The 24,242-nt window shown below is 47.5% G+C and overlaps 1 protein-coding gene across 18 annotated transcripts in view; it reads left to right on the plus strand.

Moving 5' to 3' along the window:
- LOC137423219 (DNA (cytosine-5)-methyltransferase 3A) overlaps positions 1 to 24,242 on the plus strand; it is a 549,884-nt gene that overhangs the window by 300,331 nt on the left and 225,311 nt on the right. For all 18 annotated transcript variants that reach the window (XR_010983654.2, XR_010983655.2, XM_068110127.2 and 15 more), the window contains one exon: positions 15,798 to 15,954. Coding sequence is in view for 16 of the 18 variants with exons in the window: in XM_068110127.2 (XP_067966228.1) it covers positions 15,798 to 15,954 (157 nt within the window). In the remaining 2 variants the exon portion in view is untranslated. The remainder of the gene's footprint in view (positions 1 to 15,797; positions 15,955 to 24,242) is intronic.

The raw sequence follows: 24,242 nt of genomic DNA on the forward strand, positions 1-24,242 counted from the left end.
TCAGGGCTTCACGCGGCTGGTTGAAACGGGGTTGGTTGAAGCGGCTCTTTGTCAAAGGCTTTTTGTATCTCTCACGCAACTCCGGTGCAACTCTGAACTCTCTCCCGGTGGACTGCCAACCCTCCTACGCACCTGGACTCATCTGCCGTATCTCTGGTGTAGCTTGTTCCAGCGATCGTCGCACCCTTCTGTCCAAAAACCTTCAGCGCGGGTCTGACATGCCCCCTTCGGTTTCGGTACCGCCCTCCTCCCCCGTGCTCTGTTTCCTGACCTTGTATGGTAATCCCACGGGCTTGTCTCCTTATTTGGGCATGGCGCCGACGGCACGCCCCTCGTGGCGAGCCACGGGCTTGTTTCCTTATTTGGGCATGGGGCTGAACAGCCCCGCCCTTTGTGGCGCGCCCTGGGCTTGCCTCTCCCGGGCGACCCCGCCCCTCCTGTTCAAACAGAGCACGGAGCACATATTCACTATAGCAGCGAAATGAGAGGGCGCGCACCCCACGCTTGTGAACTGCTTTACCCGCAGATGGAGAGTTTGGCTGGGAAATGGAAGTATTGAAGGGGAGCTATTCTTAATTGATTCGGTGCAATGGAGTATTATTCTAATGGAAGACAAGGCCTTACTCTAAAACACATAATAAGATATAAGCTACTGAACAAGGGTTTTATCGGGTCCTGCAATGTGGTGTTTCATGGAATAACTACCGAGACGCCATTTTTACCTTCACACAACTCTGGAGGCAGGAGGGGCCATATCCAACCAAGGTTACACAACAATTTACCACTACAATACACAGAATTAAAAAAAATGCAATCCTCATATCCGCAACACTGCACCCTCCTCCTCTTAGGCACGTCCCGGGCCTATAACTTTAATTTAGTATGACACGTAGGTGTAGTTCCCTCTACTTTTAACCTGACCCTGAGTGCGACAGTTTTAAAACAAAAATAAATATGTCCTGCTGCTCCATTGCACCCTGCCTAACAGACTCACGCCCACAGTTAACCGAATTGCGGAATGGTCTTCAAACTACACACTGACGGTGGGGAGCATTATTTACAATTGATGCTACTTTTATTTACAAAACTAACCCAGGACCTGTGATCGTTCTTTCTGGGGGGGAGACAGTCTGCTCTGCATCAATGCACCATGAAAGCACCCAAAACGCACCAAAGCACCCTCAAGCACCAATCGGTGCAGTCACCATAGTTCATCAGTGTTCATGAATAAAAATAACCAAACAACCCTTAACCCTGCAGGTGGTCTCTTGCTCTTCGGCTCCCTCTGCTGGCTATTACTATGTTCCTGATGTTGTCATCTTCCTTTGCTGGCAGCCTATTTGTAATAAAACTTGCACCCAACGTGTCCATTTGTATTTATTTATGGCCCACAGGGGCCGACTATGTATGGTTCACCTGTGGGGCATCGGTGCCCTGTGGCCAAGGTCCGCCAGCAAGATTTCGGGCCCTCATGGCCGGTTCCAGCAGAGGGGCCACGCCCCAACCCATGGGGTCCATAAGTGGTGCTCGGCCACAGACATGTGGTCCATAATGTGGTGCATCGATGCAGACAGCTGGTTCTGGGAGTTCCGGGCGCACAATGGCCGACTCACGCACGCTCCCCTCGGCGCCCAATGGCGCACAGGTCATGTGGGAGACAAAAGGGGGGAAGACAGATGAGCGAGGGGTAAGGTCACAAGGGTACACATCAAACAAGGCAATGCAAGGCGAAATGCGTACGGAGGGCGAAGTGAGAAAGCTCGTCCCTACCGTACGTCACCCCCCCTGTCACCTACACTACCCTTGCCCTTACCCCATATTTACAAAATCTACACATTTACAAATTCGTCGCTACTGTCATGTCTTCCCCATATTTCCCCAACACCAAATTCGTCTCCACAATCCCTCTATCCAAAATTTGCCATCACCCAATTCGTCATCAATCCTCATAAGGAGGAAGAGATGGAACATCAAGCACAATGTCACACCCACGTCATGATGCGTCTCACAATCCAAAACATTTGCACATTAAAATAATTAAACATGGCATGGTGTGGAGGTATGTCATCCCAGGTGAGTGGATGCAGATGGTGCGAGGAGACTTCAATCCTAACTATCCTCTAAATGACTTTAACACACTTTACACTACCTGGGGTCTTTCCCTGCCAATCCATTGGCCAACTTACACTCTGGGTTCTAAAAACCAATTCCCATTGACCAAACTGTGGTGCTTCTCAATTTGGGGTCTCACTCCCCCGATTCATCTCCCGGTGCCCTTGCACAATTTCTGGGCTGGGTCGTGCAGCGCTCCTAGCAGGTCTACCCACCTGCACACCTCCACCACTGTAGTTGCCACCCGAGCTTACCTAGCTCCTCACCCTAACCTATCTAATTGGGGAAGGCCCCTCCTGGCTCTGTCACCCCTTGGTGCCCTCTGGCACTGGGCTACCCGGGTCCGTCCTCTGGATCCTCGGGCCCCATCCACAACTACCGGCTCCCAGAGCCCACCTGCGGCCTCACCTGGCCGACATCCTCACAGTGGTGGAGTGCCCAAACCAACTACACACACTAACAGGCGACACGCCCAGCCATTTCCACAACACTAATGCACCCATCCAATCACCATTCTTCCACCCGCACCACAGATGCCAATATCCAACCACAATTTACCTATACCCTCTACCTAACACTTACTCTACCCGCCCTGGGTATTCGTGATGGGGGTCCACTCTTCCCCCATTCACACCTTCGCACCATCCACTCCACTCCATAGTTTCCATCCGACTCACTCCACGACCATCCGTTCCAATACTCCATATACTCCACACTACCATTTATTCCATACACCTGTTGGTGCACACCTGTGCACTCACACCTGGTGCCACCTGCACCCTCCTTCCTTCCTGGACCATTTGGTCAACACCACACGCAATCACCACTACTCCCTCATACACTGCTCCATACACCTGTTCAGTTGCACACCTGTGCAATCACACCTGTTCCTCACACACTTTTCACAATACACTTCCAATCCTCAAACACACGGCATCATCTCATCTAACTACTCCCCTCTGAAACTTGCGCTTCCCAGTCGTCCCTTTAAACTATTGCGCTCCCTCGTCATTATCATCCACACTAATCTACCTGCGTCCCCACTACAGGTATCATTGTCACTAACTAACCTTAACGTTACCTAAGGTCATCTTCTAGGTCCCTACACATTATCCAAACCCTCCCTCGGCGAACTTACACTGCCATAAACCCCATAAAACCAGTGCTCCTTTGCCCCCCCCTGTGAGGGATGACAGAGTTGCCATCCCACCACATCGGGTACGTTCCACTACCAATTTTGCTCACCAAATTTCAGCCAATCAAAAATTTGCCAATCTGCCAATCACTGTACCATTACCAATCATCACTCTGCCAATCCTTTGCCAATCATCAAATTTTGTTTTTCTAATTTCGGGGCCAAAACACTATCCTCGTCATCACAGTCTACTTACTAATGCCTCGGTGCGCCAATTCCTGTCCAAAGCCCGGCTTCGTAAAGCTGAGCAATGAATGCGGGTTGTTTGGTGCCGGCGGCTGGATGCGTCCGGCACTCGGTGCAGGGAAGGATGCTTACCCGGGCCGAGATCCCACGCACCACCTCGGCACGGAGCCATCCAATGGCCCGATCTCGACCTGCCGGAACGTCTCAACAAAAAGGGGTCGCCATGACGACCCTTCCTATCGGGCTGCCCGTTCCGCCTAGCGGAGCACGGATGCGGCCGTTCCAAGCGCGGTCCAGCGTGGATCACGTACGGCGGTCCTTTCGAACCCGCCGTGGTTCGGATCCCCGCTGGTCCTCGCGGCACGCGAAACTGCCTGACGCGCACCGAGGGCCCGAGTCGGCTAAATGTCGTTCTAACCGCTAACCCGGTGACCGTCGATGCCTCACCTGCATGCTTACACCCCACAGCCCGTTCCTTGCTCACACCTCCAGCCGTTCCCATGCTCCTCGTCATTGCACCTTCTCTTACACACCCAGGTACACTCATTCCGCTCACAGACTTGGTCACACACCTGACCACCTCACACCTTTGCACACACTTGTTGTTCGCACACCTCACCAACACACCTCTTCGCGCCCCCTCCTCGGTCACCTCCTCTGTGACAATCACAGGTGTGCTCTCACTCGCACACCCAACCACGTGCCTCACTACCAACTCAAGTGTGCATTCCCACACACGCTCTACCCTTCCAGGTGTGCATCCTTCCATTCCAGGTGTACATCCTCTCTCACCTGTCACAACCAACTCACGTTCCGTGTCACTCTCACTACTTTCACCACCACGCTTGACAACGCACTCACCCTTACTCTCGACAGCGCACTCTTTCCTCATGCACCTGTCCGTTACACACCTTTCTCGCGCACACTCTTGTGCACACTCTCCCGTTACACCCTCTGTAACACTCACCACAGGTGTGCATTCTTCCTTTCTTTTGACAGCGCACTCTTTCCCCATGCACCCGTCCGTTACACACCTTTCTCGCGCATCCTCTTGCGCACACTCTCTCGTTACTTCCTCCGTAACACTCACCACACCGCGCTTCCATGTGCTCCCTCGCACATGCGCTACGACCAACTCACTCTCGACAGCACACTCACTCCTTGGCGCGCACTTTTTCCTCACACACCCCAGAGTCGGACATTCTCGCACACCTCCTCCTGTGCACACCGTACCTGTCGCACACTTCACCAACGGCCTCTCACGAACACCCGGATCCAAATCAACCCCCAAGCCGACTGAAGCTCCCCTCACATCATGTACATTTCCTCGTATATCGCCACTCACCTTGGCACCTCGTCTCCGCACCTCCTTCGCCACCTGCAAACTCTTTATTTGGTTAGTGAGCACACCATCACGATTTGAGCACCGACCTTGTACATATTCCATCACTTCCTCCCTTATCTCCCTCTTAGTTTCTGTCTGTCCCTTCTTAATTTCACTCACCTCTTCTTCCACTTCCTCTAATTTTTGCTTCACCTCTTTTCTTTCCCGGTGCGTCTCCTCAAGTTCGTCCTCTAAGGCTATTTTGACCGTCTCTATGTGCGTCCTCACCTCTCGGTCCTTCGTCTCCATTACTTCTGTCACCTCTTCCAACCTCGTTGTCAGTCCCTCACGTACCATCTGACATTGCCTCTGTGTCGCTATTAAGTCATTTTTAATATCGTTTTGTGTCGCTTTTAACCCTCCTAGTACTGCAGTGTTCCTTTGAACCTGCTCCGTTAGTTCTTTTTGTCCCTCTGTCAGCTGTTCCACCTCCTCCGTCAGGTCTTCTATTCCCCCCTGTAACCTAGCCGTTCCATTTCTCACCTCTTTCTCTATACGCTTTTCACCCAGCTTTACCTTCTCGCGTACCCCCGAGACCTCCTCACTTACACCTCGTCGTATCTCCTCTTTCATCTCCTCCCTCTCTTTTGTAGATGCCGCCCTCATCTGTCCCAATTCATCCCTCTGAGCATCCAATTTGGTTTCTACCCCGATTTTCACCTCCTCTATCTGGTTCCCCATCTGTTCGATTTCCCGGGCGGATTGCTCCCCTATTGCCTGCAATTTGTCTTCCATCCTATTTTCTAGCCCCCTTAACCCATTTTTCACCCCCTCTAATTGATTCTCCTGGGCAGCCATTCTATTTTCCACCCCCGTTAACCCATTCTTTACCTCTTTTATTCCGTTGTCTAACCCCTCAAATTTAGCTTCTAGCCGTTCCCCCATTTCTCCCATTTTGCCCCCATTTCGCCCATTTTGCCCCCATTTCGCCCCCCAATCGCTCACTATCAGCCCTCAATTCGTCCCTTATCCGCTCACCCTGAGCATCCATCCGGTTCCCCATTTGCTCACTCTGAGCATCCATCCGGTTCCCCATTTTGGCTTCCAATTGCTCACTATTCTTGTCCATAAGGGCCTTCATTTGTGTCATAAAAAGGTTCAAATCCACCAGCGGCGCTGCTACGGTCGCGGGCGCCGCTAAATCTGGTGCCGCTACACCCACGTGCGCGAGGACGCCATTTTGTGCGCCTGATACCCCCTCAACCACCTCCTCCATATACATTTCCCCGAGGTCCTGGGTCGATTCCACCCCATCTATCTCTCCCACCGGCATCCCGTCGCCTTGACCAGCCATGGCGCGATTTCAAAATTCGGGTTTTTCTTTAAAAACAAAACAATTTCCAGCAGCTTGTAATTTTGAGCGCGTTAAGCGCGCTTCGGGTCCGATCCCACTCTTCTGACACCAATTGTTACAGTCCGCGGATAAGGATGTTGTTTGCCGAGCGAAGGCACCGCGGCCGAACAGTTGTTCCCCGACTAAACCCGATTCACCCAAACGTTGGCCGTATCGCGCCACAGATATTCAATGGGGAAAAGACTAAGACGACGAATGCAAAGAGGAGGAAGAAGAAGAAGACGTACAGAAGAGTAACGGGGTTTATTATTTACACACACATAAGCAAAAAGAGCAGTCACGATTATTTACAGGTGACATGAAAACGCAGGTGACACAGTGAAAATTACTGGCTTATACAGACTTAGTTTACTACCCAGGACAGCACGAACAAAACAAACTCACGTACGCAAATGGATGGAAGGGTAGGAATCGTTTGGAGGGATGAGCAGGTGGGATCACAGGGCACAGCGAGCAGGTCCACTCCGGGCGGGAAGCGAGGAGCCGGCAGCTCCTTGTATTCGGCTTTACAGCGCACGCCAGCAGGGTCACTCGCTGCCCCGTCAGGGCTTCACGCGGCTGGTTGAAACGGGGCTGGTTGAAGCGGCTCTTTGTCAAAGGCTTTTCGTATCTCTCACGCAACTCCGGTGCAACTCTGAACTCTCTCCCGGTGGACTGCCAACCCTCCTACGCACCTGGACTCATCTGCCGTATCTCTGGTGTAGCTTGTTCCAGCGATCGTCGCACCCTTCTGTCCAAAAACCTTCAGCGCGGGTCTGACACGCCCCCTTCGGTTTCGGTACTGCCCTCCCCCCCCCCCCCCCCCCCCCGTGCTCTGTTTCGTGACCTTGTATGGTAATCCCACAGGCTTGTCTCCTTATTTGGGCATGGCGCCGACGGCACGCCCCTCGTGGCGAGCCACGGGCTTGTTTCCTTATTTGGGCATGGGGCTGAACAGCCCCGCCCTTCGTGGCGCGCCCTGGGCTTGCCTCTCCCGGGCGACCCCGCCCCTCCTGTTCAAACAGAGCACGGAGCACATATTCACTATAGCAGCGAAATGAGAGGGAACTGCTTGTGAACTGCTTTACCCGCAGATGGAGAGTTTGGCTGGGAAATGGAAGTATTGAAGGGGAGCTTTTCTTAATTGATTCGGTGCAATGGAGTATTATTCTAATGGAAGACAAGGCCTTACTCTAAAACACATAATAAGATATAAGCTACTGAACAAGGGTTTTATCGGGTCCTGCAATGTGGTGTTTCATGGAATAATTACCGAGACGCCCTTTTTACCTTTACACAACTCTGGAGGCAGGAGGGGCCATATCCAACCAAGGTTACACAACAATTTACCACTACAATACACACAATAAAAAAAATGCAATCCTCATATCCGCAACAATATATTTAATTGATTTATAGGTGTGCAGCATTCTTTGCCTTTTGCCACTGATCATTCTGGGACATTGTGTACAAATCCCTTCTTCAAACCTATTCATGAATATCATTGTGAGTTTGAGACTTAGGGGTATTTCAACATGCATATGGGAGTCGCAGAACTAGGGGAAGAGGATTGTGCTGGGAAATCTGATTGGGGAACGAGGAATAGAGATGTCTGAGAGCGGATGGAACTAGTGACGAGGAATGGGATCACCATAGCTGGTTCATTCTTTCAGAAGTGGCGCAGTCACAAAATTACTTACAGGAGTGTACAGCATGGAATGGAGTTGGATTTGTTAAGAGTGAGTGAGGAAGCAACAGTTGTGGAGAATCAAGGAATGTAAGGTGGTGACTGGAGAGCATGGCACCACACAACACAAGTCTGTGATATTTATTTTACCCATGAAGAAAAGGAGGTTAGTTGTGAGCAGGGGTTGGAGGATAAGGAGGGGGAAGTGCAGGGACAATGTTGCCCTATAGTACAAAGAGAAGATGAGGGTCAGGGCTGAGGAACTTAGCAAAGAAGCTGAAGGTTTTGAGAAGGAGTGGAAGAAGTCGGGAGAGACATTTAAGGGAATTACAGAAGTTTTGTGTGAAAGGACATCAGGAAAGGGTGCATCGTCTCGGGATAGAAACCAGTTATGGTGGAGGGATGAAGTAGTGAAGATAGTTGGTGAAAAGAAGGAGTTTTGGAAGAGGATAGAGAAGATCAAGGATAAAGATGGACAACCGGATACAGGGTTGCTGTACCTGTGTGGGCAAAATAAGAAAGCAGCTGTGGATAAAACAAGGAATGATGTTAAAGCGGTGGTATATAACAATTTGGAAGAGGATGGTGGGAACAATATGATCTATAAATTCGCTCATTACAGACACAATGGGGGTGGTAATGAAAGATGGTGGTGAGAGACAAGTGACAGATGGGAGCAGTATTGGAGTTCTGGGAAGACGACTTCAATGAGCTGTTGAACCGGGGTGGAAACAACGGCAATCTGGGGATAAACTGGAATTAATGGAGATCATAGAAGAGGAGGTCTACTTCCTACTCATGTATTAAGGTCTTCTTCAATAACATATATTACATTGAATGTGGAGTTAGGTCAATTAATATGCAAGAACATCAATTTTAAAATATGATTGAGAACCCATGGGAAATACAGTAAAATAAGGCATCATCTTCCCATCTCAAACTTTGCCCTTTAGCACAACAATTAGATTGGATAGCATTAAAGAGGATGAAGAAGGGAAGAGCACCAGGCATTGATGAGGTGCGTTTATAAATGCTAATTGCAGTGGGAGAAGTTGGATTCAGCTGGACAAAGAGGTTGTTCAATGTATGTCTGAGAAAGGGTTTGATTCCGGAGGATTGGAGAACATGGCTAATTGTGCCAAAGGGCAATGTTCAAGATCTTGGGAAGTACAGAGGCATTACGCTCCTAAGTCATGTCATGAAGGTATTGGAGAAGATTCTGTATGGCAGGATAAGGAAGGGTGTGGAGTTGGAGACCAGCAAAGAGCAACACGGGTTTAGAAAGCGTAGGGGGATGACAGATGGGATGTTCAAGATGAGACGGCTGGTGGAGAAGAGGTTGGCGGTGGAGGGTCAAATGGCATTGGGATTTGTGCACCTGAAGAATTGTTAAGACACTGTTCTGAGAAAGATGGTGATAGCGACACTGAGATGGATGGCAGTGCTGGAGGCAGAAGTTAGGTTGGTGGAAGGGGTGTACAAGGGAAAGAAGGGAAGAGTTTTGGTTGGTCCTGGGATGGTGGAGGATTTCAGCATCAACATCGGTTTAAGACAAGGAAATGCTCTCAGCCCACTCATGTTTATCATGGTGATATAGCTGGCAGGAGGGTAAAAATGAAAGGTATTCTGGGAAGGATGTTGTCTGCATACGAACTGGCTGTTGTTGCGGAGAGTAAGTGGGAGATACAGGAGGTACGGGGAAGTGGAATAAGGCATTCAGTAAGCATGCACTGAAGATGAGTATGGAGAAAAATGAAGTGATGTGGATCGGGCAGCAGAGAAAAGTAATGCATATCAGGTTCGAGGGAAAGGATATCAGACAGAGAAATAGGTTTGGGTATATTGGGGGAACAGTGACCGATGATGGGAGGACGGAGGTGAGGAGGAGGATTCTGGTGTGTGCAAGTCCGTGGATGAAGGTGGTGTGATTGATGGCAGACAGAAAAATATCAAGGAAATTGAAAAGGAAACGTTGGGTGTCTTGTGTAACTGGAGACAGTGGCACTGACAGAGAGCCAACAATAGAGGCTGTAGATCTGCGAGAACATCTGAGCCTGGAGGATTTGGGTTTTGAAGAGGGTGGATAGATGGAGGATGGATGAACTGAGGGAGAAGGACATTAGTCTGCAAATAAGTTTGACTGGGAGATTGGTAAGACTCAGGCTGAAACGGGCTGTTCATGCGATGTGGATGGAGGAAGAGACAATGGCAAAGAGAGTGAATAGATAGAGGGAGCAAGGTCAGAGTAAAATTGGTAGACCGTGTTTGAGATGGGAAGATTGTGTGAAGAGCGATATCAAAAAGGTGGAGGGTGGTTGAACATTGAAGATGGTTGGCTGAAGAGAGGGAAGTGGAGGAGTATATGGTTAAGGCAGGGCAGATGATTGGTACCATTGAACCTCACCACTTATAAAGCGAAGAGAAGGAGAATAATTTTACAACACTCCTTTCCTACTCCATCTCCAGACGCTTCATGACGTCATCGCCGGGCACCGAATGGGGCCGGGCGATGATGCGTGCTGAAAGGGAGTACTCGGTTTTCACTCCAGTTTCTTGTTTGTTTGTTTTCTTGTTTGTTTGTCTGGGCGATATCTTGGCCATCCTTTGAGCTAGTAAGCTAAAATTTGGGCACAACAGTGAACAAGTGATATTGCAAAAACCTTTATTTTTATTTTTTGATTAATCAATTAATTGATTAATTACTTTTTTGTATTGAGAATCGAGGCTCATGTAAGAGCGAAATCTTACTTATTTATTACTTAATTGTTATCGATTTATAAAGTACTGGTACTTATTGCCGTGTGATTCCCCTCGGTGAAGACCGGGAAATCACGGTTAGCAATCGAGCTAACTTTGAGGCTTTCACTTCAATCAATGTCGGTTGATACACGAGTGGGGGGGTTTGTGGAGAATGCCGAATTACCTGGGTGGCCTCGACGATGTCTTCACCCTTTGAAAAGAAACTCACAAAAACAAGAATTGAAGGTACAAAAATAAACACGGCTTTATTGCCGGACCCCGAGAACAAAGAAATGCGCCGATGAACTAAACCCCTCGAATGGAGCGCTCCCACACAGACTTCGACTACATGACAAATGGAAGGGTAAATAAAACAAACGTAGTGTTCTGTGTGGTGCGTCTTATCTGTCTGGATGTGATGTCGGGGATCATCAGGTCTAATCACGTCGTCCGACCACAGCTCCGGTTGGCGTGAACCGCTCGGTCGTTTGTGCGAACACCGTACCACACCACAGCACTCGCATGCAGGCACCAGGAGCAAGAACAACAGGGGAGGATGATCGTAGGTGCTCCACTGTCTCTCCACTATTCGTCATCGCCCAACAAGGGAAGGTCCAAACAGGAAAAGGTCCAAACGGGAGCGAAAGGAAGAGAGGGCCGGGCAGGAAGGAATCCAAAATGAGGAGTGGGAAATGTCGGCCAGCGAGTCGTTTTTACTGGCCGTCCCGTGACGTCAGCTCTCTTCCCCTCCAACCAGTGCGTCGCTTCTTGCTAGTCTTTCACGCCCTCCTCACGTCACCGGCGCTTTTCCTCCAATCAGCGTGTAGCTTCTTACTCGTCTTTCGCGCCCTCCTTTCTGATTGGCCGAGCACTTCGCGCCTTTGGTGTTACGTCATTGGTCGGTGGCCAATCAGTGTCTCGCTTCCTTCGCCTTCCTTCCACCAATCGCGGGAAGCTTCTTGGAGTGGCTCTCGGCCTGCCTGCGCGATATTTGCTTGCCATGCCACCGTAGTGCGTGGTTGCTTCCTGTCTGTTCTTCCGTAAGTTATTGTGGCGGAGGGGGAATTTAATTAGTGTGGTGCTAATGGGCCTAACTACTGTCTATTAGTGCATTGCCATACAGGACACAGGTATGATCACAGAGGGAACGACGTACAGTGGAATTTTACCCTCATGCCCTAATTCTAGTTAACATGCCCCGCCCCCTCGTGGCAGGGACGAAGACACAAGCTTAATCCGACATTCGGGCTCGACAGGTCCCTGCTTACTGTACATCAAAGTGGTTCTTGCTATCCATGATCATCGGATCACCTACCTATGCAGATCTACCTCAATCTATATATGTCCCTACCCAAAATTCATAACATTATTTATTTTATTTCTCATCTGGGCATATCTCCGGCACACTTTGAGCTAGGAAGCTCATATTTAGACACGACAGTGACCAAGCGATGTGGCTATAAAGGATATTTTTGATTTACTGATTAATCAATTAATCAAGTAATTACCTGATTAACTAATTTTCAAAAGATTACAGATTCAGATGAAATGGTGGTGGATTAGATATGCTATTAGCCAATTCTTTAATAATTCAATTATTCTACTTTTAGTATTTATTTATTTTCATTATTAATCAATTATTTATTTTCTTTCTTATCTGGGCAATATCTCTGGCTCCTTTTGAGCTAGGAAGCTGATATTCGGACATAACAGTGACCAAGTGATGTGGCTATAAAGGATATTTTTTATTTATTGATTCATCAATTGATCAATTAATTGTTTATTGACTAAGCAATTAATTGATTAGTTATTTAATTTTTTCGATTCATTAATTTATTGAATTAATTTTCAAAAAGTTACAGCTCCGGATTAAACACTGGTGGTTTAGGTATGCTATTAGCCAATTGATAAAGAAAATTAATTACTTTACGATTATTATTAATTTCTTTTAATTGCATAATTAATCAATTATGGTGCACCTGTCCATTGCAATACCACCTCCATGTGCTGCACGGTGGCATCGCTGGACACAGAAAGCGCCCCGGCAATGCCGTGTGCTGGAGGATATGTTATTTATTTATTTGGCATGGGGACGGTGTACTTTGAATGTATCTCTACTTGTTTGAAGTATTTTTAATTGCTTCAATTATACACTGGTCAACAATTCTTTTTTAATTGTATGGTTCTAGTATATTTTGAGGTGATTCTAACCAACATGAACCTGTAGATTTCGATTATGATATCCAATTTTCACGAGCACATCCAGTTTTTGAGAACCAGTATACCAGAGGAATATCAGCCACAGCCGAAATTCGTCTTGTACTCACTAATCAGGACTTTGTAACGGGACTATCTGAGCTGGAAAGCGTTGCTTGGGATAGCTTTGTGCCTCTTGCTAACAATTACCTTGGAAATTTTCGAGCACCAAATTATGAAGAACTTGTGGACAAGATGTGGAAGAGTTACCAGGTGCTCGGTGCTCGAATGTCACTCAAGATACATTTCTTCCATTCTCATCTGGACTTCTTTCCACAAAATCTTGGCGATGTCAGTGATGAACATGGAGAAAGGTTTCACCAAGAAATTGCCATCATGGAGACTCGATATCAAGGCCGATTCGATCCAAACATGATGGGCGACTACTGTTGGACTTTGCAGCGTGAAAGTGATTGCTCCTACAAACGCAAAAGTAAAGTTCAGAAGCACTTTTAATGTGATGTAAATAAAAACTTAAAGTTCATATTATTTTTGGAGATTTACATTTTTTAATGTGATGTAAATAAAAACTTTGGTCATATTATTTTTTTGTGACAATAAATAGACTTATTGAGACTTAATGAAGAAATTCGCATGCTCTAAATAATTTTTCCACACTTATGATGTACTATGTCAAGGTTATGTGATAGCGAAATTTTAAGGTCAGATTCGGATTCGTGGACACCAAATTAGTTAGAAACAGTTGAAAATAAGTCAGAACCAATTTGGCTGTTGACAAGTGTTATTCAGGTTGTATAAAGTTGAACCCACATTTGTGAAAGGGTATGTTGGTCATCATTGGGCTTTCAGGTTATTTAATCCATGTACATAGTTTTGAAGCTCTCCCATTATTGGCGTCCTCCCATTTAGTAATAGAGTTTGAGAATACCACATTCTGACATGTTATATCTTTGTACATTTAAATGTCAAACAACTGGATTGGAAATAGGACTAATTTCATCTTGAAAATATGTTGGTTTTCATACTTTTTATGCCTCCGTTTGACTAAGTCGCCGGAGGCATTATGTTTTCAGGTTGTCCATCCGTCTGTCCGTCTGTGATAGGTTTTCGTTACTGCGATAAATTGAGAATGGCTGAACAGATCTCAGTCTAACTTGGTGCAGGTATTGTTACGTGCTCCTCCCCAAACCCCGGTCACGGTGTACCTCCGAGCCCCGAAAGGAGTCACGGCAGAAAGATATGCTATTGTGTGTGCCAATGACCAATGGTGAAACCACACCAATCAGTTGTTACCAAAAACCAAGTATTGTATTAGTATCGCACAATAATAACAGCACAAGTACAATATACTTCAATTGCACAACAAAATACCATATAATTCCTAAGATGGTACCACCAGTTTCTTAACTCGATAACTCACGGTGCTCCACGTGAGCGAAATGTAACACCCCCAAAGTCACTGTCCAGGCACCAGACCAAAGTCGATCCACGCTCCGGTGATCACAAGAAAAAGGTCGTATCGAGACCAGAACCCAGGTCGGCTGACAGTCGACACTGCCGAAGAGCCGCTGGGTGGGTGTCGGGCCGACGTCGGTCAGGCAAAAGTTCACCCAAAAGGCGACTGGGAATTCACACCTTCAGTTCACCAGATAAGGACGCTGATGTGAACGAGCAGCGGCTCCCAAGCGGAAAACCGCGAATTCCCAGGCGAAATACACGGCACACACGCGAACCAGGCTAACGGCTGGCTCGAGGTGAAATGGCTCGTGCGAGGCGAAATGGCTGACAGGCCCGTAATGGAGGCGTACCTGCTTTCCAACAATGATTCACTTTTTGGAATCAACAGCAAAACCCATCACGCAGGTTTATCTGCCACAGCGACACTGTCACAGGAATCCCTTTCCCGGAGAAACCAATATTTGCTCGTGACCAACGTTCGCCAGCGTCTGCTCGACACTTCCAAGCAGATCGGCCTTTTCTCTTCCGATCTCACTTGCTCCGCTTTTTCCTCCTCCTCCTCTTCTTCCGGTTTCTCCCGATCCATTTCGTTTTTCTTTTAAAACACGAATTTTTCCTTTTGAAGACAGTTATCTCCATTTCACTCAAACTATAACAATAATAGTATAGGAAACTAAAAATGCTTCCAGTGGATGAAAACCACAAAGACGGAAGTGACGAATCCGTAACAGTATGTATAATGAGGTAAAGATTATCTGATTCGATTTTTGGGTCAGGAGGTCAAAAGCCAAAGGTCAGAGGTCATGTTAGGTAAAAAAAATCCTGTTACCGTGATAACTTGTGAACCAGTGATGAGATTCTGACCAAATTTGGTACACTTATGTAGAATCATGTAAAGATGAACTGATTAGATTTTGGGGTCAAGAGGTCAAAGGTCAAAGTCTCTAATATGTCTATAACTTGAGAACATCTGAAGTAATCTAATTCAAACCTGGTACAGTTATGTATGATGATGTAAAGATTAACTGATTAGAATGTGGGGCCAAGAGGTCAAAGGTCAAAGTATGTTATAGGTCTATAACTTGAGAACGGCTGAAGTTATCTCATTCAAACTTGGTACAGGTATGTATAATGATGTAATGATGAAATTATTAGAATTTGGGGACCAAAGGTCAAAGTCTGTTATAGGTCTATAAATTGAGAACGGATGAAGTGATCTAATTCAAACTTGATACAAGTATGTATAATGCTGTAAACAGGAACTGATTAAATTTTGGGGTCAAGAGGTCAAAGGCCAGAGGTCATGTCAGGTAAAAATGTGATAACTTGAGAAGACCTGAATGGATTTAAAGCAAACTTTGTACAAGTATTATATTGATGTAATAATGTGGGCGGAGGCATATCGGTCGACGTCGTGATGTTGAAGAGTGTCATTCTAGTCATGATTATTTTATCCTCTCTTATCTGGGCCATTTTTGCCTACCAGATTGCAAGCCGTCGTGCTGAGAAAACCTTTCCATCTATTGAAGATTCCGAAGATAATGACTTTGTCAAAGTCCTGGAAATGCGTTTGAAGCCAATGATGGAGTGGGCTTTGGCTGAATTTCTTCCAAAAGGGGCCAAAGGCTTGGCACCCCCTGCTGGTAAGCCTGAAGTTGAAATGAATACATGGTTCCCTTTCTGTTTTCATTGCAACAATGTTGGGGTAGAAGGACAATCTGTCAGTGTCTTGATCACAATCTGTCATTCCGGGATTTCTTAGAGCAGACTTATCTTTTGAAACGTGCAAAATCAGCCATTGCATCTGTATGTTGACATTCAAATTTAATACATTAGCATCATTTTTACAAGAATTTATTCATGAATCAAGCTTTCTATGAATTTTTATATTAAGCATAGAAATATAATGGGAACTGAAATTGAAATCACAGACTTTTGCAAGAGCACATGTCCCCTTCCCTGCTCCCCTTTCCCCACTCCCCCCCCCCCTCCCACCCCCAACCCTGTCAATTCACTTTGACCCCTGTAAGATCATAATTAAAAAAATCAGACCAATATTTACTTGTTTCATTCTGCATAAGCAATGGATGTATTTTGTGCCACTCATTTCTACATCCATAACCCTATTTGTGTATGTCTGTTTGTTCGGTTTTGCCTCATGGAAAGCCCAAATAAGTGACTTAGAGAGGGAAGAGGTGGTTCATGGGGGGTAACTTTTCACGACAAAAGACATGGGCGCATCAGATTTAGACTCGGGGCGTGGCAGCAGGGCTTGCCCAAGGGGCACGGCTTTCTCTGACTATAAAAAGCAAACTAAAATAAATTGTTTATTTTCCAGGCAACGCCGGGTAACTCTGCTAGTTAGCTATAAAACCTCAGAAGGACATAATTTATTGACCAATTTTGACCATTGACACATGTGAAATTGAAAAGAAGACAACAGAACATGTTCTGCTGTCATTACTCTGTAAGGGCTATAATAAGGTGTTTTGTGAAGTCTCATCTGAATTGGCTTAGGTCTATATTCGGCACACCACAAAACCTTGTTTTTCATCTGATTTTGACATTAGACCCAATCTAAAGAAAGTGCCAAACTATTGTCTGTTTACTTCGATCTATAGGTGTGGTGGTAAGGCACTTTGCCAATTATTGTCTGAATTAACTGAAAGAAAAATGCTTTGGTAGGCTCAAAACCTTAACTTTGTCACCAATTTCGGCCTTTCATGCATATAAAATAGAAAAGGCACCAGACCAATCTGTCTACCAAATTTCTTGTCAGAGCTGTTGTAAGTCATAATTTCCCCATTTTTTGTCGAGATAGGTTGAAATAATGAGGCCATAGAAAGCTATGTGTTTCACTTTACACTTTATAAGGTTTTTTTGTGTTTAACCGTTGACTTATTAAAATCAGAATGATGACCTGATTATATATATATATATATAAATATTGTAACGGATTTGAGAATCCTGTAATAGTTGTAAATATCACCCTGTGTAAATGTAATGATCCTTGTAAATACCTCCGTTGTGTAAAGGTCAAAGGTCGTCCCCTTAGTTAATCCATCGCATGCACGTAGAAAATCATAAGCCCTTCTCTATAGTTATTTCTTATTCTATGTAGTTTAAGGCTCTGTTTCCCACTAGTTGACCCTGCATTGCACCGAATTGAAATAAGATAGATCCCTCCGACACCCCCATGGCCTCTTCAAAGCGCCAATACGGCAGCGTTCGCCACTACTGCTTTGGGCGGTTTTCTGTGGCGTTCGCCACTACTGCTTTGGGTGGTTTTCTTCACCCCAAGACTCCATTACGCACGCGGTCAACTCGGGGGAGAAGGGCGTGGCCGGCCCATCATCTTCAGGAGGTGGAGCCAGGAAGCCCTTGCGCCCAACCAGGACTCGGTGGGCACGGCTTGGTAAGGTGTGGTCATGGCTTGGTAGGGCGTGGCTATATAACCCGTGGGGGGAGAGCCCCCATCAGCAGATGACCGAGGGAGCCCGAGGTGTGCAGCGACAACCAGCCCCTGCCGCGTGCAACGAGAATACGTGTGCCTACCGCCGCCTTGCTCGCTTCCAGCCCGGAGAGGATCTGCTTGCTGTGCCGCCCTGCCAAACCTTCCAGCCTTGTGGTCCCACCTTCCTCTCCCTCCAGCCAATCCAATCTGCAATTCCCTATTCGTGTGAGTGAGTTCGTTCTGTCTGTATTGTCCTGGGTATAAGTAAGCTTGTATAAGTTAATATTTGCACTGTGTCTCCTGCTGCTTCTGTCTTTATTTTTGTATTTTTCCTTCTTCCTTGGTTTCTTTGGTCTTGTAAATAGTAGTAATAAATTATATTTGTTCTTCCTTACTGTTACGGATTTATGTGAATTTATGTGAATTACTATTCAGGTCATTGCTTATTAATGTTTATTCGATTAAAGGTTGTTGTGATTAAAGGGTCAGGAGCCCTTCTGGGGAAAAGGAGACCGGAAACGGAAGGAGAAAAAGACACGAGGTCCGGGAGAGGCGGCGATCTTCTTCTTCCTCGCCCAGCTCCGACGCGAGCGGTGTCGATATTGAGCAGCGTGGGGAACGCTGTGTTTGAAAGCCCGTCTGGCGAGAGGAGTTACCTGTGCGGGGTAATTACCGATTACACGTCAAGTTGCCGTGGGTTCGTGCACGGAACCAAGCGTCCGGCACAGTTCGCCTCAACGTCTACAAGGACGCGTACGGGTCGCACCTTGGGCCTCGCGCACTTTGCAAGCTGCACTTTGCAAGCCGCGCTTTGCTTTGCCCGCTTTGCTTGGCAAGGAGGTGTGCGCTGCAGCAGCTGTCCCCGGTACGCGACGTGCACGTTTGGAGCACGTCAGCCAGGGGTTCGTTCAACCGCCCGTGTGCGGAGAAGTCGACCTTCACCTTGGTCTGGAGGGGCCCAGAGACATTGTGAGGGACAGTGACCATTGAGGGGTCGTGAGTGGGGAAAGGGGGAAAATATATGAGATGGCCATCTTAGTAATATTGTTGATTGACTGTTGATGGTGGTTGATTGATTGGGGAATATATTATTGATTAATCCGGATCCTTGGTGTGGGGTTTCTTATTGACTGGAATTCATATTGATTGCGTTACGAAAGCGTATAAATCATAGATCTTTCTGGCGGAGTTCCTCTCACGGTCCGGGGGTCACCGAGACCAGGTAGTCACCGGGAGGACCACGTAACAGAAATTGGGGGCACGTCCGGGATCTATAAAATTTTCTAAATTTTAGTCCGGGAAAGAATTCCCAAGAGTGGGAACTTTTCCAACGTTCCCAAAATTGTTTTGCTCTGTCGACAAAACAACAACAACAACCAAAAAAAAAAAAAATAACAATAGCAATAATAGTAATACTGTTGCTTTTCTTTGTTGGAAATTTCTGGGGTGAAGGTTAACAGGTGTTACCAGTAGTCACCATGGCGTTTGTGGCACAGAACTTTGCGGTAACCCCTAGTGAGGCACAGTTCCGAGCATTACTAAAATCGGACCTCTTGAAATTGGCCAAACATTTTAACTTGGAGGTCCAAACTAATTTGAGGAAGGCAGAGTTGCAGACCACTGTGATACAGTCTATGGTGGGATTAGGAACATGGGACGAGTTAGCCTGGGAGTGGCTACCCGTAGAACCAGAAGACGTTGAGCTCCGGAAACTGGAGTTGCAATTACGGAGCCAGGAACGGATCAAAGAAGAAGAAAGGAAAGCAGAAAAGGAAAGAGCAGAAGAGGAAAGGAAAGCAGAAGAGAGGAGAGAAGAGAAACAAGCAGAGGAAAGGAGAGTGGAACGAGAACTCCAGGAAAGGTTAAAAGAAGAAGAAAGGAAAGCAGAAAAGGAAAGAGCAGAAGAAGAAAGGAAAGCAGAAAAGGAAAGAGCAGAAGAAGAAAGGAAAGCAGAAGAGAGGAGAGAAGAGAAACAACCAGAGGAAAGGAGAGTGGAACGAGAACTCCAGGAAAGGTTAAAAGAAGAAGAAAGGAAAGCAGAAAAGGAAAGAGCAGAAGAAGAAAGGAAAGCAGAAAAGGAAAGAGCAGAAGAAGAAAGGAAAGCAGAAAAGGAAAGAGCAGAAGAAGAAAGGAAAGCAGAAAAGGAAAGAGCAGAAGAAGAAAGGAAAGCAGAAGAGAGGAGAGAAGAGAAACAAGCAGAGGCAAGGAGAGTGGAACGAGAACTCCAGGAAAGGTTAGAAGCGAGAAAAGCAGAGGAGAGGAGAGCTGCCAGAGAACTCGAAGCAGAGGAGAGAAAAGCCGAAAGGGAGTTGAAGGAACGTGATCTGGCGCTTCAGCAAGAAATTAAATTCAAGGAGCTGGATTTAATGAGAGAACGGGGAGAGGTACCACCCTTGCTGATGGGGTCGACACCTAGCCAGAACACCTGGGAGGTGGGCAGACATGTGAGGCTGGTTCCACCCTTCAGTGAAAAGGAAGTCACTCACTTTTTTCCACACTTTGAGAAAGTGGCTCGACAGTTAAACTGGCCGGAGGAGGCCTGGACCATACTAGTTCAAAGTGTGCTGGTGGGTAAAGCTCAAGAGATTTATTCGGCGCTACCAATGGACCAATGTGCAGATTATGAGGTATTGAAGAAGCACATCCTCAAAGCCTATGAGTTGGTTCCTGAAGCTTACCGGCAAAAATTCAGGAATGCCAGGAAGAGGGAGAGTGAGACCCATGTGGAGTTTGCCAGAGTGAAAGAAAACATGTTTGATCGGTGGTGTGAGTCGAAAGGAGTCGGGAACGACTTCGAAGCATTGCGTGACCTGATGCTGGTGGAGGAATTTCAACAGTGTGTCCACGAGGACATCAAAGTGTACCTGCAGGAAAAGAAAGTACCAAAGTTGTGGGACGCAGCCACCATGGCAGATGATTATGCCTTAACACACCGGATAGGGGTCCACACACCTAGCTCCTCGCCTAGACTTCAGCAGGGGAGTTATGGAACACCCGGTGCGGAGAACGACAATACATGGCGGCGGCCTCGAGAGGATTATGGGGACAACGCGGATACCCCAACTGTTCGAAATCAGAGGGCTACGGGCCCAAGACAAACTTATTTCCCGGGGGGCCCGAGGCAGACCACGAGTTTTTCCTCCCGGCCTACTTGCGCCTTTTGCAAAAAACCTGGACACTTGATGTCCAGTTGTTACCTCAAGAAAAGGGAAAACCCAGAGCGGAGTCTGACTATTACAACTCCGAATGCGATGGCAAGCGTAAGAAATCGCCCACAGAAGAGTTACCAACCATTTATTTATGAGGGGTTGGTCTCACTCGAGGGAGACTTGACTAACCCAAGACCTGTTAGGGTATTGAGGGACACAGGAGCCCATCAATCCTTAATGCTTGAAGGCATTTTGCCATTGTCAAAGAGTACCGCAACTGGTGATAGTGTTCGGTTACAAGGGATCGGTGGCTGTGTTAGTGCCCCACTTCATGTCATCCATTTGGAATCCGATTTGGTGTCAGGACAGGTCACCGTCGGTTTACAAGCCACGCTTCCTGTAGAGGGAGTATCTGTGATTATCGGGAATGATTTGGCCGGGGGGCAAATTTATGGTAACCCGAGGGTGGGTAAAGAGCACCGCAGGGGAAATAACACCACCCCAGCTCGGGATGGCGACAAAAGTTCCAAGTTATTTGTAGGGGGACTGAACTTCAACACAGAGGAAGAAGTTCTGACCTCTGTCTTCAACAGATATGGGCCGCTGGTGGAAGTGCGGGTGGTAAAAGACAGGGAAACGCAACGGTCAAGAGGGTTCGGCTTTGTCACGTTTGCAAGCACAAAAGACGCCAGAGAGGCAGAGAAGAATTGGAATGGTAAGGCTTTGGAGGGTCGGACCATAACAGTAGGGAAGGCATTTCGTAGGCGTCGAGAGGTCTACAGAAGAGGACAACTTGGCGGTAGTTTTGGGGTTGGCAGCAGCCGATTTTACTATGGAGGCTCCCAGAGTTACGGCACCTCCCGAAAGAATGAATGTCAGAGCACTGGCCGAGAAGGAGACAGCCAGTCAGGTAACGGCTGGGACAAGGGGTCCCTCCGTAACTGTTAGGAGTCTGGAGAAGTTGAAGCACTATATACGGTGGAGCCGCCGAGCCGGGGCTCCTACACGGACTAACCGTGAACGCCACGTTCTTAAAGGCGTCCAGGTAGTGAACTTTCCTGCACGGACTACCCGTGAACTCCACGTTCTTAAAGGCGTCCATGTAATGAACTTTCCTCCCCGGACTAACCGTGAACTCCACATTCCTTAAGGCGTCCATGTAGGGAATACTCAGCTGGGCCTCCCGAAAAAGTGCTATCGAGAGGTAACTTTGGGGCTTTGGTCACCACCTCTTAACCGTCATTCAAGAGAAACTAGAAGTGGTTGACGCTTGGTCCAGAGTGAATTAATCTAGGGGTTTTGTGAAATTTTGTTGCTTTATTTTTAAGTGATAATTGTGCCCGGGGGGAACGGATGATTTGGGGGTGTGAGTTATCTGGTTTGTTTATCAAAGTTGGCCGGCAAAGAAAGTTTTCGCTGGGTTAAAACTTTGTTTCTTGAAGGGGGGGAGTGTTACGGATTTATGTGAATTTATGTGAATTACTATTCAGGTCATTGCTTATTAATGTTTATTCGATTAAAGGTTGTTGTGATTAAAGGGTCAGGAGCCCTTCTGGGGAAAAGGAGACCGGAAACGGAAGGAGAAAAAGACACGAGGTCCGGGAGAGGCGGCGATCTTCTTCTTCCTCGCCCAGCTCCGACGCGAGCGGTGTCGATATTGAGCAGCGTGGGGAACGCTGCATTTGAAAGCCCGTCTGGTGAGAGGAGTTACCTGTGCGGGGTAATTACCGGTTACACGTCAAGTTGCCGTGGGTTCGTGCACGGAACCAAGCGTCCGGCACAGTTCGCCTCAACGTCTGCAAGGACGCGTACGGGTCGCACCTTGGGCCTCGTGCGCTTTGCAAGCCGCGCTTTGCAAGCCGCGCTTTGCTTTGCCCGCTTTGCTTGGCAAGGAGGTGTGCGCTGCAGCAGCTGTCCCCGGTACGTGACGTGCACGTTTGGAGCACGTCAGCCAGGGGTTCGTTCAACCGCCCGTGTGCGGAGAAGTCGACCTTCACCTTGGTCTGGAGGGGCCCAGAGACATTGTGAGGGACAGTGACCATTGAGGGGTCGTGAGTGGGGAAAGGGGGGGCATATATAAGATGGCCATCTTAGTAATATTGTTGATTGACTGTTGATGGTGGTTGATTGATTGGGGAATATATTATTGATTAATCCGGATCCTTGGTGTGGGGTTTCTTATTGACTGGAATTCATATTGATTGCGTTACGAAAGCGTATAAATCATAGATCTTTCTGGCGGAGTTCCTCTCACGGTCCAGGGGTCACCGAGACCAGGTAGTCACCGGGAGGACCACGTAACATTACCTTCTGGTTTCCTCTCGTCCGATCGCTTTAGTGATTTCTCAATTGAGTACCTGTGGCGCGATTTTGGCCAACGTTCAGAATCTGGTCTAGTAATTGTTAATGGTTTGAGCCGCGGCTGCTAATCCGCTCGGCAAATAACATCTTGTCCGCGGTCTCGAACGAGGTTGCTCACCTGCCTCTCTGGAGGGAGCTGGGCAGCTTCAGGACTCATGTCGGTCAGTCACAGACAAGGGGATTAATCCCCCCTTGGTAAGGGGAAAAAGGGCCGATGGTGAGATCCGCAACAATTGGTAATCAGGAGTTGGGATTCGAACCTGGGACTAAATTTATTTCGCCCAAATTTTGGACACCAATTGTACTATTGGCCGCAACAATTGGTGTCAGGAGCGAGATTCGGACCTGAAGTGTGCTTAGCACACTCAAATTACGAGTGGCCAAAATTTTATTAAACACATCCAAATTTAAAATCGTGCCATGGATGGTCAAGGCGACCGGATGCCGGTGGGTGAGTTAGAATGGGGGGTAGAGTCGACCCAGGACCAAGGGGAGGATTTGGGAGTAATGGAGGAGCGCAATACACATTGGGTAGCGGAGGTTTCAGGCACACGAGATGGCGGTTCCTCGCATGAGGTGGGAGGCGCACAAAATGGCGGCGGCTCGCAGGTGGCAACAAGAGCCAAGCCCGCGGTACCAGCGGGTTGGGACCTGCATTTACTCATAGAGCAATTACGAGCATCTGTAGAAATGCAGAGGGCCAAATTAAGGGCAGAAATGGGAGAAGTGGGGGACAAATCCGCCCGGGAATATAAAAGGGTTAATATTAACCCAGGACCCCAGGGAAGGAGAAGTACAATTGGTAATGGAGGGAGCCGATGAGGGCACAGTAGAGGGGGTTGCAGAGGGACAAAATGGCGGCGCTTCGCACGCGGCGACGACGGCCGCGCCCGCTGCGCAAGTAAGGGCTGGGGACATGCAAGCGTTAATGGCACAATTCATGTCGGAAATCGGGCAAATGAATGAC

Source organism: Myxine glutinosa, chromosome 3, assembly GCF_964187855.1.
Source record: "Myxine glutinosa chromosome 3, kmMyxGlut1.1, whole genome shotgun sequence".
In the NCBI taxonomy this organism is placed as follows: Eukaryota; Metazoa; Chordata; class Myxini; order Myxiniformes; family Myxinidae; genus Myxine; species Myxine glutinosa.